The sequence below is a fragment of the Podarcis raffonei genome, chromosome 5 (assembly GCF_027172205.1).
Source record: "Podarcis raffonei isolate rPodRaf1 chromosome 5, rPodRaf1.pri, whole genome shotgun sequence".
In the NCBI taxonomy this organism is placed as follows: domain Eukaryota; kingdom Metazoa; phylum Chordata; class Lepidosauria; order Squamata; family Lacertidae; genus Podarcis; species Podarcis raffonei.
In genome coordinates, this window is record NC_070606.1 from 19,172,365 (window position 1) to 19,188,273 (window position 15,909).

General features: G+C 42.1%; 1 protein-coding gene across 19 annotated transcripts in view; it reads right to left on the reverse strand.

Moving 5' to 3' along the window:
* The window catches only part of KCNMA1 (potassium calcium-activated channel subfamily M alpha 1), a 536,674-nt gene that overhangs the window by 113,971 nt on the left and 406,794 nt on the right, over positions 1 to 15,909 (reverse strand). For 16 of the 19 annotated variants that reach the window (XM_053388116.1, XM_053388113.1, XM_053388117.1 and 13 more), the window contains 2 exons: positions 11,323 to 11,409; positions 9,534 to 9,610 (listed from right to left, as the gene is read on the reverse strand). In XM_053388116.1, the coding sequence (XP_053244091.1) occupies positions 9,534 to 9,610; positions 11,323 to 11,409 (164 nt within the window). Of the gene's footprint in view, positions 1 to 4,759; positions 4,769 to 9,533; positions 9,611 to 11,322; positions 11,410 to 15,909 lie in introns of all 19 variants that reach the window. The other 3 variants (XM_053388129.1, XM_053388131.1, XM_053388130.1) reach the window with 1 other exon arrangement.

Genomic DNA, 15,909 nt, shown 5'->3' on the forward strand with positions numbered 1-15,909 from the left:
TGGGCAGTATTATTTTCTGTCGAGTGCCGCATTCCTTTAGGGATAATCTGTTGAGTGCTGCATGCTGACTGTGAATGGGGCTAAAACAGGGGTCAGCAACCTAAGTCTTATGGGGCACAAGTGGCCCATAGGGGTCATTTAACCGGCCCCCGAACCAAGCCGCCAGTGCACCGCGGGGACTCACTTCCGCGGCACCAGAAATCGTGTCTGCCCAGACGCAGGTGCGCACAATCCGGCCTGTGGAGGGATCTCCGCTAGAGTGAACTGGCCCAGGCGAGGTAAGCCTTGCTGACCCCTGGGCTAAAAACCAGCAGTGGGCAAGGCCAGAGTCAAAGGAAGCATAACTTTCTCTCCCTTTCTGACACCTGCTTCCACCCTCTTTTTCTCCCTCTTCCTTCTGATTTGCTGTTCAGTTTTACCAAAGTTCTGAACTAGCCACTTGCAAGGGGCTTTAGGAATCAACTGGGGGGGCACATAATATTAGGCTGAGGGACACATGTGTCTCTAAGGCTGTTCACTCCTGCTTTATCTAAACATTGGCAAAATAACACCCTATAAACTCACACCAACAGCTGTGGGTGTGGATTTTGAAACCAGAATTGGCAAGAAAAATCTACCCACCTTGACTCGCCTCTGAAAATAAGGTATGTGCCAGCCCCACAACGGATCTTATTTTGACTGCCGAAATCTGACTCCTCCAAATATTCAGGTAACAAGTTTGAATTTCAAATAACAATGTTTGAATATACTAAAATTTGATACCCAAATTGTGCATTCATTGATTGATTATTCAGACCTTGTCTGTTGACTGGGACTGACATTTCAGTTGACACAATTTATGCCTTTCAAAGACTATGGATTTATTTCCCTGCCAGTAACTAAATGATTTTGCTGAACATTAATTAAGAGTTAAATATATTCACAAGTATCAGGATTCTCACTGGGATGATGTTTTACAGAACTAGTGTTTCTAAAGAAAACCAACTAATTTTAAGAGTAAAACTAGGATTATAATTTAATAATTATAATTTAATAAAGTAAAATGAACTCTAATATGGCATATGGTTTGTTCTCCTTAAACATGGTAAGCTCTCCCAGTGCTCTAGTCTCTGTGCTTGCTAGTCGACATATACATGCCATCTGGGGACAGAGTTTAGTGTGCCAAGCTAACCCAAAGTTTTAAAATACACCTGGGTCTTAACCAGAGCTGGGGCAGGAAACGATCCATGATTCCTGCTAACCATGGTTAAGTCTTATTTCTGCATTTTTTTAATAAGAATGTTGATAAACTGCCAGCTCATTATAAATATCAAGGCTGCCATAAAACTATAAAGTCATAAAGCTATAAAATAATATAACTCCGGGGAAATGTATGTGTGAGAAGGAAATCTTTCAAGTGGTGCAAAATCCAACAGTGCTAAGTTCTGAGCAACTGATCCCAGATTAAATCAACAAGGGAAATTTAACCCCAGAAAGTCATACTAGTGAATTCTTTGTGAACTCTGTGCAAGGCAATGATCTTGGCTAGGCATGGCCAAACTTGGCCCTCCAGATGTTTTGGGACTACAACTCCCATCATCCCTAGCTAACAGAACCAGTGGTCAGGGATTGTAGGAATTGTAGTCCCAAAACATTTGGAGGGCCAAGTCTGGCCATGCCTGATCTTGGCTCTATTCAGCCATCACTGATCATCTTGAACAAGCTGGCTAGTTAATGTGATCCCTGAGTTGCTCACGGATGCCGAGCCATGAATATGAACTAACACCACAGAAATTTTATGTTCCTCCTTGCCTCACAATGGGTATCATAATCACTATCACTAAAGGCTACTGAAGTGCAGGAGTACACAAAGTAACCCCCTGTGATAATAGCTTTCTGAGAGGTGCCAAAGATGCACTCAAGCTGGGTGGGAGGCCCACCAGGCAAAGTGCCATATTACTGGGGCTTCTTGTCCATACACGTGTCCCCTTTTGAAACTGCAGTTCCCTTCCACTACTTTAAAATATTTTTAAGTGGCTTATCAGGAGACTTATCAACCCTGTTGCAAATGGGGGCAGGGGTTGCATTTCAGGAAAGCCAGCAGGATGGCTCCGCTCCTTAGACTGAGCACCCCACAACATCCTCTGGAGGACAGAGGCCCCACCTATGACATAGTGGACTTGATTCCCTGAAAGCTTGTGCCATAATGCATTTGTTAGTCCTTTAAAGTGCTACAAGGCTCTTGGGTGTTTTTATTTCTTAAAAGAATATTCCACACCATGTCCTGCCGCTACTTAACTTCCCCCTCAAGTGCGCAAGACTAATTAGAAGTTTAGCTTGGAAGCATTCAGTGCAGACTCTTTTATTTTTTAAAAAATGGGAACAATGAAGAAGGTGCACAAATGCAACAACACATTTAAATCATTGTGTAGCTTGGGTACACTTTCTCCCCCCCCCCCCGCTCCCAGATGTTAAACTAAACATAGCCCAAAGGTAAATGAATAGCAGTGCCCCAGGGGACTGATTTACACTTCACGGCTTGCATCCAACATTGTGCCCATGGAGTTCCACTTGTGCAAATGGGCTTCCCTTGCCTTTCCTCTCCCTGCATGCTCTCAAAATCTGCTCGGGGTGGGTGGGCAGCCCGTCAACCCCGTGGAGCCCATATGGACAGTGCATGGAGGGTTACAAAGAAAGAGGATGGGAAATTCCCATTGCAGAAGTAGAACTCTACAGCAGCACTGGATACGAGCCCATATTTTTTTAGGTGCAGACCTAAAAAAAGTATTAATGTGTGAATGAGGCCAAGGCACAATTAGGGGGTGGAGGGCATTTAATAAGCGTACAGTTTCACAGAAGGCAGAGGGCCTTCTCGGTAGTGGTGCCTACCCTGTGGAACGCCCTCCCATCAGATGTTAAGGAAATAAACAACTATCTGACTTTTAGAAGACATCGGAAAGCAGCCCTGTTTAGGGAAGTTTTTAATGTTTCATCTTTTATCGTGTTTTTAATATTCTGTTGGCAGCCGCCCAGAGTGGCTGGGGAAACCCAGCCAGATGGGTGGGGTATAAATCAGGCATAGGCAAACTCGGCCCTCCAGATGCTTTGGGACTACAATTCCCATCATCCCTGACCACTGGTCCTGTTAGCTAGGGATCATGGGAGTTGTGGTCTCAAAACATCTGGAGGGCCAAGTTTGCCTATGCCTGGTATAAATATGTTGTTGTTGTTGTTGTTGTTGTTGTTGTTGTTGTTGTTGTTGTTGTTGTTATTGATATCCTGGATTAGCTGCAGCTCTCTGCTTAACACATAATTGGTTACAAACCAATTAAGCAGCCCTATGCTCTGATACATTACAGAAAATGTAGTATTTAGGATTTCCACAATGCTAGCATTCTTTTTCTGACAGAGGTATTCTTTAGTCTTTCTTTCTGAAACGTAACAAAAATGCAGGAAGAAGGAGACTAAGTTCACTAGGCCAAACTCTCTGCCCACCCCCTTGCCTCCCACTCAATGCTACACTCTATGCACACATGATGCTGTACACTAGACTGACCTGGACTCACTTTTGCTAATATTTGAAACCAGATAAATTTCACAATGTGATGTTCTTTTACACATTTCTATATCTGCATGGGAACTGCTTATCTATGAGTGGTTTATAGCTGAGAGCAACATTTAAGCAACCACATAGATGGTGGCTTATTGCGATGGTTTCTGGCCATGGAATTGGTACTTTGCTTGAGGCGAAGTCTTGGTTCCCATGGAAGGAGTGGTACAGTCAGCCCCTACCTATGTGATCAGGATCATTTAAATGCCTTCCCTGCTTTGTGGGTGCTACTCACAGGGAAGTGGTCCTCATGTGTTTTGGAGGGCATATGAAAAGCATTTCAATGGGGAGTGATAAACAAAATTGGAGAGAGTGGATGCCACTAAAAATATACTTAGGCCATGAACACATGATTGTTGTCATTTCTTCAGCAAAGTCTACAGACTGAGGGAAATACTTAGCAACAATAATTTATAATTAGTACTTTAGAACCACCTCTTTCTACTGAAGAACTGGTGCCTAATCAGTACAAGTACCACAACTGTATTAGCAGCATATCAGGGTGCCTTAACTGGTGCACAGATGAGTATTTGCCAAGTTTGAATGTTTGATGCCGGAAGTCATTCATTGGGTATTTTATATCGAACGTTCTGTGCATCTTTGACTGGGACCTAGAACTGAACAACAGAGGAAAGGGCATTTCTGCAGTACAAATGTATACTGGTTTAAAACCAGTTTAAAACCAGTATACATGGCTTCCCTCAACCCTCCACAAAAGACTCCTAAGAACTGGTGGGTTTTCTGTTGGAGACCCTTGTAGGACAACAGTTCCGAGGGTTCTCCTGGGCTGAGGGGATGAGTATTAACCTAATCTGTGATGTTGACATGCTGCAAACAGGGATGGCAATTTCTCTCAGCCTTGTAATACATAAGGAATTAGGAAAGCTTGAGAAAAAATTGTTTGATTTACAATGGGGGGGGGGAATACAGTTGGGAATGAGAAGAGGCCAGGGGAAAGCAAGTTGAAAGACTGCTGTATTTTCTTCAACGTCGCCCTGACCCACAAGGTCAATAAAGAATGAGGAAAGGTGTGGGTATGAGACGCCACCGCTACATGCAACATAAAAGTGTAAAGAAAAGAACCGGAATACTGAACAAATGAATACTCTCTACTGGAAGAAAGACAGGTTGGATTGCACTCTGGGCTACAGGGAGCCCGTTTTTACTCACAATAGATCACTATCAGTGTGTAGTTAAAATATAGTAGGGGCCGTGTTCCAAGGCAGCAAGAGGAAAAATAAATCAAAACATTGTCAATTATCACAGGTTAATGCAATTTCCTTCAAACATTATCAGTGTACACACACATGACCTGTACCTCGGGGGTTCAATGGCCCCCTTTTGGAAGGAAGCATCGCGGCTGGAGGAGGGGAAGAAAAGCATTGCATATTTATACTAAACTGGTTAATACAACAAGAAAAAACAAGAGTAGGTATCTCCCCTCTTGCAACTTTCATCTCAGGCTGGCTGTGGCAAATATAAACATTAGAGCTGTCATTCAGTTACATGAATCAGTCGTGTTAAGTTTTCATTGATCATTCTGTTAAATAAGAAAGTCAACCAAATTATCTGAATATGAATCAAACGATTGTTCTGCTTGGGGGGGGAAAACAATGTTCATTTTTAGATGATCCATGCAAACATTTCATAGCATCTCAGCAGGCAGGCACCATCTTAGAAGAGGGTTCTCCTCCTTGCAAGAGAAGGGGGAAGCATCTCTGCTAAAGTGCCACCTGCAATTTTTCTAAAAGCCTGCATTATATATATATATATAGTTTAAAAGATGTCTAACACACTTAATCGACTAAATACTGCAGCCTCAATGAAGGTTTGTTTCTCTAACCACAATATGTACACATGCATTAATACTGGCTCTCTGCTGGAAAGTTATAATGAAATTAAAGCAAGAACACAACTGAAAGCAGATTATACCGCAAGGCTACCACAGTAATCCAGAGCACAGGATTTTCACAGCAGAATTTCTTTTTGGACAACATTACATGAAAATCTACAGATTATTCAAGGAATAGGGAGAAGAGGGCTGTAAGAAGGTGGAAAAATATCTGTGAAAGGAAAGCATGGTTACTCTAATTATCTCTGGCTTTGTGGAACTGCAGAGCTCTGTGCTGAATTATTAATACTAGGCTTAACAGGTTTGGACAAACAGCTATGTAGGTCAGACTCACTTTTAGACCCTGACAATACTGAAGCTAATGTTCAGACAGCATCTGAAGGGACGTGAAACCTCTGATGCATTATTAAAGAACATGGCTTTCAACTATCCCAGGAAACTGCATGTAATTAATGCCACAATAATTAAGATTTCCATGTAAAAAAAGATATTCTATCAAATTCCATTCACCTGTACACACAGGTTTATTCTCGTGCCTCCCTTTCATCTAATGCATAATTTCCATTTAAGGTTTCTAATTTTTATTATAAAGCTCATCAATTACGAAAAGCAAAAGTGTGGCGGGGGTGGGGTGGGAGAGGGAGGGCAGAGAGAGAAAAGGTTCGCTCTCACGGCCATCCATAAATGAAGCTGACAAACTGAGTGGAGAGTGTAGAACTCCAAATCTTGCAGCTTTACAAAGACCATTGTCAGTACTAATGTAGCTATTTGACATTTTACAGCAGATTAGTCAAATTCTGCTGCACAGAAAGACATGGGGAGTGGAGAGGAGAGGGAAAAGAGAAGTAGGCAACATTCCTCCTGTCTCTGTTGACATGCTTCTCTCCTAACATGGCCTGCAATTCTGTACTGCTAGTCTCCTGAAATTCAACTGAAATGAATCATATTCCTTCTGTCTATTTACGTGCACTATTTACCTAGATTTCACCAAGTGGTGCTACACTTCTCTATGCCTCTGCCAATTTACAGGTGAAAGCGGCAGAATAGGCAGTCCCCAGACTCAGAAATTCTTGGGGTGAGGGTTGGAGTCTTGGGTAGCAAGACTACAAAGACCTCTGCCTCACTGCTGGAGGGCTGGATTGAAGAGCTGTCACCAGTATGACTGAGCTGTGTCGTCATTGGCTTTCTTGTGAACCCTGGGGTTGCTTTAAAGCTTACCAGGGGTCCTTCAGTGAGAAGAACATGAAGGGCAGATAAGCAGCCTTCAAAAATACCTTGCCCACGGATACTGATCTTCCCTGCAAGAGAATTCTTGGCCTGCTATAGGGAGCCTTCTCTGTTTACACAGAGCAGCGTGAAATGATTGAAGTGCCCCCCCCCCAATTCCTCTAGAGCAGCCTTTCTCAACCTGTCGGTCCCCAGATGTTGTTGAACTACAACTCCCATCACCCCCAGCTAGCAAGACCAGAGCTCAGGGATGATGGGAGTTGTAGTCCAACATCATCTGGGGACCCACAGGTTGAGAACCACTGCTCTAGAGCATGCAAAGCTATTGTGGCAAACATGCAGAGGGTTCCCATGCATTCTAAAGTCCTCATGTGACAAGAGTGGAATCAAGCACATTCACCCCCGCTTCAGGGTTCAAAATCGCGCAGGTAGCCTACATGAGTGGAACAGAATCCCCATTCCATTACAGAGGCAGACAGGGATGGCAAGAAGATGACAGGTGTTGGAGCTAGTGCATTCACAAGCACTCTCTCTCATCACTGGGGGGATTTAGAACTCCAGCACATGTCTCTTCCCTGAGGGATAATCATGCATTGCGACTGGGCACGCAAAAAACTGCCGGCGACTCTCAACAGTCTTAGGTATCATGGTTCACTGGCAGGGCCTTAATCAAATTACAAGTAACGGCCCAGTTACATCCAGCTCTAGGGGACATCCATTGGAATCAATTGGATTTGGCCATGCATAATTAGGCACAGGTTGCTCTCTAATGAGGGATCACTTATATTCCGTATGTGTTGAGATGCCAACTGCATACTAGGTTTGTGCCCGGAACCACAGTTATGTGAGCAAACCCTACTGCCACAAAGTGGTTTTTCGTAGGGAAAATTTGCAGGGTAGATGCAGTCAGTAGAAGGTGAATTGGATGCTTTCCTCCTGCAACTCCCCCCTCCAGGTTTCAGACCTAGATTTGCATTGCAACAATGCAACATGGTGCACTGTATGCAATTCTGGCCAATGTGTGGACTCATGCGCAGATGGACTCACACAGAAATAAGGAGACTTAGGATGGGATGCAGCAAAGTAGCCCTATCAGCATAAAGGCTGCTCAAGAACTTCTGCTTGTGCATATTCCCTTGGCAGAAGCCTCAGAACAGCCCATGGAGGAAGGAAAGTGGGATTGTTCCATCTGGTAAGCTGAACTGCTCGCACAGACACAACATTCACACCAGTGCAATGCTGAACTCCACTCTTAGTCTGCAATGCTATATATAGTTGCTTGGACATAAGTCTTGTTGAACTCAATGGGACTAACTTCTGAGTGGACTGCATAGGATTGTGCTGTGAGAAATACTCAAAGGGGTGTGTGTCCAATTTTGCTATCCATGCCTTCTTCCCAACCTGTCTGGTTGATTCCATGCTCAGGACAACGTTTCTGACATCTTCCTTCTATGCCATCCTTCATTTTATTTCAGCATCTGCCCAACAGTTTTTCATTCGCCAGAGTGACTGATGCTTGCAATCACTAGACTATTTCTTATATACCGAGGGCTGACAGTTTGGTCCTCTGAGAGCTTCCCTGTAGTTTTAGAGTTACCTTTTGCTGGAAGGCATTTGGGAGGATTAATTTCCACTTCTTTAATTTCCTCTCATTGGCCTCCAAAATGTTTATTCTCCTTTGTCATTCTGTTATCTGTCTGCCTGTCATAATATTTCTGTATGGGCAGTGACGAAAATATATGATCTGCAGTATTCATATAAAGGAGGAGTTTATACGATCAGCAGAACTGCGATAAAACTTTGTCTCTTCCCTTGGACTAGACCACTTTGTCCACCTTTGAGAAGGACTATGTTCTTTCCCCCTTCCAACCCCCAACCTCCCAACCTGTACATGAAAAAATAGCACATGAATAGGAAGGATATCATGGTTTTGTTATTGGTGAGAAGCATTCAAACATGCAACCCACAGCTCTCAAACACAAGCCCACGTAGTTGCAGTCCACATAAAGTGTTATCACTTGATTCTGCTGATTATATAAACTGGCCCTAATATTAACTCGTTTACTGCAGGGGTGGCTAAATTGTGCCCCTTCAGATTTTGTTGGACTACAACACTCTGGCTGGCTGGAATCGATGCAAGCTGGAATCCAACAGCATCGGCAGGGACACAAGTCAGCTATTCCTGCTAACCTAGAATAAATAAATGGACTCTGGCTGAGATTTCAATGCGCCAGTGAGCTTTTGCACAGTTTGTTTAGGGAGCTTCCCAAAGTTTGGTCCCTGTGGAGCAGCTTCGGGATTATAGATCTGCTTTGCTTCCCAAGGCTGGACACAGCCTCTTTAAATTTCCTGCACAGCTCCTCCTGATCAGTGCTTGATGTCCACGATTTGTATATGCAAAACAAAACAAAACATATACTTGCAATGTTCAGGTATTTTAAAATTAGGGTATTTTCCTTCATGTAAATCATGGTGGGGTTTGCTTCAAACAGGCAATAAGCGTACTGATCTGTGGAAACCCTTATTAATGTTTTTTTGGGGGAGGGGTGGGGGGAGAAAACACTAAGCCTATATACGTACATAATTTTGACACCTATACATAATGTAATCATTCTCTAAATTTTGTTAACTTAATGCCAAATAAGTTCTAATAATGGCGCAAGTATAACCAAACGGTGGGAAATTAAAATCTCAAAATATGCAAGCAGATATTGCAGGAGACAGTTATTAACTGTGTTGGTATGTACAGATTTCCTAGCCTCTCTCTAGCACTATTCAAAACGTAGAAATATATTTAAGAGATCCCTTAATGCTTAACAGTTTCTGTAGAATAGAAAAGCTAGGGGGGGGAGGAAGATTACTTACGTCGTTTGCAGCCGCATTTTTTTATCCTTTTGGGATCTGTGATGTCATCATGACAGGCCTTGCAGTAAAAAAATGCCCTAGAGAGGGAGGGAGAATGGAAAAACTGACACATTTCTTAATCCATACAAATGAAATTAGTCCCACATTTCCTCCTTGCTACAAGTGCCAAATTAATGAAACATGCCAGCACTAATTTCCTTTAATCTTTTGAAAGGTTTAGACATTTAAAAAAGGAAATGTTTGCTACAAGACAATTAATTTCAAACACAAGGCCGGGTGATTCAAGTTCGTGCTTCTTTTAATAAATTTAACTTGAAAATAATTGGGGGAACGGTTAATAAATATGACACAGTGGATCAGATCATCCAGCTTTCATCTTGGAAAGTAGCATCCAAAGTGACTTTATTATCCAAACACACAAGAGATGAAAACACTGTTCTTGGCAGGGGAATTGCTGGCTCAAAGCCCCCTGGTTTTTATTTTTATTTTATTTTTTTGAAAAAAGCAGACAGCTGAAGATATATAAGGCCATTTGTTCCACTTAGTTTCACATAGCTTAATGTTTTAGAGGAATTCAGTTGCTGTCATGAAACAAATGCAGGACAATAGCAATTATTCTTGCAATTACCTCTGATGCTTTACGAATATTTGGCTTGGCTTAAGGACTCCTCTGTGAAAGGTACTTCTGCTCATACAAAGGGGGGGTCACTTATTTATCCTTTTTCTGTAGCCCTCCATGTACCCCACCGAACTGGCATGAGGTCAGGGCCCCATGCACGCACCTTACTGTAGGAAAGTATAAACAGGGAGGGGAGAACTGGCAACTTCCTGCTTGCTGTGGGGACTTCTGATCCAACATACTATTATTTATCAATGTATTTCTAAATGATATTGTGACAGATAGCAGGGGCTTAGGGCTTAATGAACTGCCTTTTTTAAAGGTTCTCCTCACCCATATACTTTGAGCATGTGGTGAGATCATGTTTTGAGGGTCTCTGACTTCTAAGACATAGTCCTACAACAGGCAAGGCTTTGTGGTTGCAGCACCCTCTTTATGGAGATCTCTACCAAGTGAAACCCATTAGGCCGGCTCCCTTACGCTCTTTAGGAGGTTGACAAAAGGTGGTGTTCTTCTGAAAGGCCCTTCAAGACTCATGTGGCTGGTGTCACCTGATGATACAGATTAGTCTTATGATGCAATGTTGGTGATTTTCATTCAATTGGTATGCTGTTTTAGTGCTGATTTCAAATCTTTAGGTTTTTTTATGTAAGCGTAAGCTGCCTTGAGGTCCACCTTGGGAGTTAGGGTGAAGCAAAGTGACAATAAAACTGGGGATGGATGGGTGACAGGTGGCACCTGCACAGTCCTGCCTCACACCAGCCCCATTTGGGTGTGGAGTTGATGCAGTGATGCTGGTGTCGGGAGCATGGTTCCACCACACCACACAGGCCACCACTGAGTTGGAACTACAGTATCTGTTTGTGGGCTTTTCAGAGTCATCTGATTACCTGCCAGCAGAAACAGAACACTGGACTACATGGGCCTTTGGTCAGAACCAGCAAGGCCTTCTCTATCTTTTATCTGCACTGCTGAGGGTTTGCTCCATTCCTCACCAGATGAAGGAAATTTATGTTGGACCAGTTTCTGAAACATGCCTTGGACAGTTGCCAGCACGGTTTACTAAGACAGTTTAAAGTTGCACCATATACCACATTGAAGAAGGAGGAGGAGGAGGAGGAGGAGGGGGAGGAGATCTAGAGAACAACATAAAATCTGACAACGTATTACCTTTTTACTTCTTTGGCATCGCTTGCAATGAAGAATCCTAAAGTACCCTCTTGAATCTTCACATGGTTTCCAGGATTGATTAATATACTGTCCGACGAAACCAAACAAAACAAAAAACAAACAAAAGCCAAGAAGACAACATCATGAGGTCATACTGCTTTTCAGTTGTGAAATCAAACCAATTGCTTTATCTTTGTTCTGTGATAGGGGGCCCATTAGTTGAGAAAAATCAAAATAAGAAACCTGGAAGCCACTTTTATTGAAGGTCTCGAATCTGACCAGGGCTCCAATCTAAAGCATATTTTAAATATACCTAAAATTCAAAGGATAAACAATGGCAGTAATCCTACAACTAACTCCCAACACTTGCCTTAGAGGAGTTGTGTGTCTTAAATTCGGAGAGGAAAAGTCTATGGAGCCTCTCAGAAAAGCTTTGATTTTTTTGCTCTGCATTAAAGGCTGACAAAATCATAATGATTGATGTGAAAGGAAGTGATTCCCAAGGAAAGAGTTGCTTGGAAAAGGCTCTATTTCTCAGGCATTTTACCTCTTCATGTCAATTTCTGTTGAAATAGGGACGTTATTAATGGGCCCCCTATCTCTATATATCACATTACTTACAGTACAATACACATATATACTCAAGGGGAATGGTACAAGACAACCAGTTACTGTAGCTAAAGAAAACATAAAATGAGTATAATGGTTAATAATTTCTCCATCCCAAAGCTCCTTTTCAATGTGTTGCCAATGGATAAAAATAAATTACTCATCCTTTCAGGGCGGGGGTGAAATCAGCTAGATTTGAAGAAAGGGGATAATATCTAATCACATTGTTCCTTGCTAACCTCTGTGAATTTCAGGTATGGTCATCAAAATGAATTATTTTGGGTTTCAGGCAGTAATCAGCATAAAACAATGCCAGCTCAGGGGTCTTGCAACTACATGAGGTTTGGTGGGATGTTGGGTAAATATAGAAGTCCATTTACCGAGTATGTAACTCATCATCATGTGTAGGTATATAAACATTTGGAAAGCCAAATCAATGTTTAATTTTATCTCACTTTCAACATCAGCTTAGAAATATGGAGCCAGAGTAAACGTCTCTTCACTGCAGGACAGCACAGAGAACTGACTTACTAGCTAGATACACACAGGCTGTGGTAACTTACCACTTGATAAATGGTCATGTCTTTTTAGTGTGAAATATATTGTAGGAATAACTGCTTCTTTGTGTTAAAGGATGTTAAGTGGGGGCTTTAGCATATTATTAACACTAAAGACTGGATGAATTTCTCTGGTGTTGCATCCTAATATCCTGATGAGAATGGGTGCTCATGAATCCCCCTTCTGATCTGCCCCAAATTCCACCCATGAGAAACCAGGTTCTCTTATTCCAATGCAAAGTTCACTAGGAATTTATTTGGTGATGGCAGGGGGTGGGGTCAGGAGGTCCCCAGCATTAACTTTTGCATAAACAGCAGCGGAGAGCTTGGATATTAATATAACACTGGGTTGTGTTAACACCAGTGATCATTTTTCTCTTAAGTTTTTTTCTGTATTCAGGAGAGCAGCTTGCTCTGTGAAGTATCAGGCAACCCCAAATTCTTCTAGGGCAGAACATAGGAGGCAATGGGTAAGATATTATTGTTGTTGTTGTTGTTGTTATTTACTATTACTATTATTATCATCATCACTCTGACACTTTTGTGTTCCTAGAATAGCTGGTTCCCTCCAATAACTCCACCTCATCCATTTTAAGGAAAGTCTGTGAAACTTGCCCTATAAATAAACTGGACCATCTAAGCTATTTAGGACTCTATCCTTTGTTCATGGCAAAGCCTCAGATTTTTCCAAGTAGTGTGAGAAGAGTGTTAATTCTTTTGCTTTGTCTGTGTAAGGTGAGAGGAGAGTCGACATCCATGCAATACAACTTGGCAGAAAACCATGTTTTTAAAGGGATGAAGCTGATAGGACAGTTAAAGCACATACATATGAACACATGGCACAAACAGTGCAGGTCACAAAGGGTACAGTTTCCTGGCATTGTCCTGTCAGAGTTGTTGTCCCCCACCCTCAAGAAATACTGCTATAAATTGTATACTTGGAAAACCTTGAAGTACATGGAAGAGATTCTGTAGCACATTGGATCACTAGAAATAATGGGAGGTATCTAACTAGACAGTTCCACCAGTGCAAGGACTTTTAGCTGTGAAATGGAGCCTTCCCACCTTCTCCTTTCCCTGCATGCCCCAACCTCCGTCTTAAATCTGCTCTGGAGTGTTGTTGGAGTGGAAATCCAGAACATATTTTGGGGGGACGGTGGAGTTTCATTGTGCAGCTAAAAGTCATTGTGCCAGGAGAACTGATACCACCCAAAGTTGGGAAGCAGAGATTTAGGTTCGTATTTACTGCTATATCTGCAGTATCTAGCATCTGCACTGTCTTTTCTCTTTTCTAACCAGGACCGAACTGACTAATATAATTGACAAGGGAGGGAAGCACAGCCATCCAGCCTCTTCTCCTTTACCGATCAATACGTGCAAGAGAAAGCCGTGAAGGATGACATCATTGCTTCAGTCACATGCCAATCATATCATTGCACTTGCACTAATTGGTCAGAACCCTGGAAGACAGGAAGAGGTTTAACTTCTTACAAAACAAATGAGTAGAATTAGAGTTGCCACTCAATTTCACCTGAAGCAAACATCAAATCTGGAAGTTCCTACTCGGGCAAAACATCCAAGAAATTTTGGGGGAACCAAAAGAGATTTTTACCTTATTTTTGCTACTTATTTTTTACTATTTAAATAAGACAAGCAAAATGCCCCGAGTGGTTTTTCCACAAAGGAGAGGTCCTTTGTACCCAAACAGAAAATGTGAGTGCAGGTTGTTATATAAGCTTGTCTGTCACTCAGCAGTACTGGATATCCTGGTGGAGCTGGTAAAAAATACAAAACTTGATTTAACTCAGGGATAGAGTTTGCCAAAAGTGAAATTCCAGAATGACTTTTGGAGGCTCTTGCCCAAGGTATTTCAAAGGAAGCAAGAATGAATTTTAAATGCAGCTAGAGAACTTTCTCTAGGAAAGGGCATTAAGCACAGTAGGAATGTCTCCAGCAGGTTTCTCCTGATAGCCTCACATTTAAAAGAGCTACAGATCCTTTTAAAAAAGAAAAACGGCTGAAAATTCAGGGGAAGGAGGCTTGAATATCCATAGTGAGTTATGGCCCCACATGCAGACCTCTGCTATATTCAGGTATATGAGCGATTAACATTGACTACATTTGAATAAGTATTCATGAAGGGAGATGTTGTTGGGGTTTTTTAAAAAGTCTATTGGAGATGATAAACTTATGTTGGATCCAAAGCGATACTAAAGTAGCTCACAAGGAGAGTTGACACTCAGTATATCTATTGTGAAAGCAAAGCTGGATGTGGAATTCTAAAATATGGGATTGAAGTTGAGAAATATCAATTCTTGATATTTTCACCATACACAGGCATGTCTTGAGCCAGAAAAAACTAATATATCAATTTAGACAATTCTAGGCAGATATTAAAGCTCTCTAAAGAATCTTGCTATAAACCACAAATTACTTAGGTATCATATTTTGGCAGATTCTTTTCAGTTTACAAAGCCTGAGAATTCTTAGCAAAGTGAGGCTTACTATGGGCCTGCCTGATCCTTACTATTCCTGGCTTATTTGATCTTGTCTAATATGCACTGGATTATGGAGAAAGCTGGAGAGTTCCAGAAAAACATCTACTTCTGCTTCATTGACTACACAAAAGCCTTTGTGTTGACCACTGCAAACTATGGCAAGTTCTTAAAGAAATGGGAGTGCCTGATCACCTCATCTGTCTTCTGAGAAATCTCTATGTGGGACAAGAAGCTACAGTTACAACAGGATATGGAACAACTGATTGGTTCAAAACTGGGAAAGGAGTACAACAAGGCTGTATATTGTCTCCCTGCTTATTTAACTTATATGCAGAATTCATCATGCGAAAGGCTGGACTGGATGAATCCCAAGCCAGAATTAAGATTGCCCGAAGAAATATCAACAACCTCAGATATCAACAACCTCGTTTCCTGCTTGGCAGGGGGTTGGACTCGATGGCCCTTGTGGTCTCTTCTAACTCTATGATTCTATGATAGGCAGATGACACATCCTTGATGGCAGAAAGTGAGGGGGAATTAAAGAAACTTTTAACGAGGGTGAAAGAGGAGAGTGCAAAATATGGTCTGAAGCTCAACAAAAAAACTAAGATCATGGCCACTGGTCCCATCACCTCCTGGCAAATAGAAGGGGATGAAATGGAGGCAGTGAGAGATTTTACTTTCTTGGGCTCCATGATCACTGCAGATGGTGACAGCAGTCACGAAATTAAAAGACGCTTTTCTTGGGAGAAAAGCAATGACAAACCTAGACAGCATCTTAAAAAGCAGAGACGTCATCTTGCCGACAAAGGTCCGTATACTTAAAGCCATGGTTTTCCCAATAGTGATGTATGGAAGTGAGAGCTGGACCATAAAGAAGGCTGATCGCCGAAGAATGGATGCTTTTGAATTTATGGTGCTGG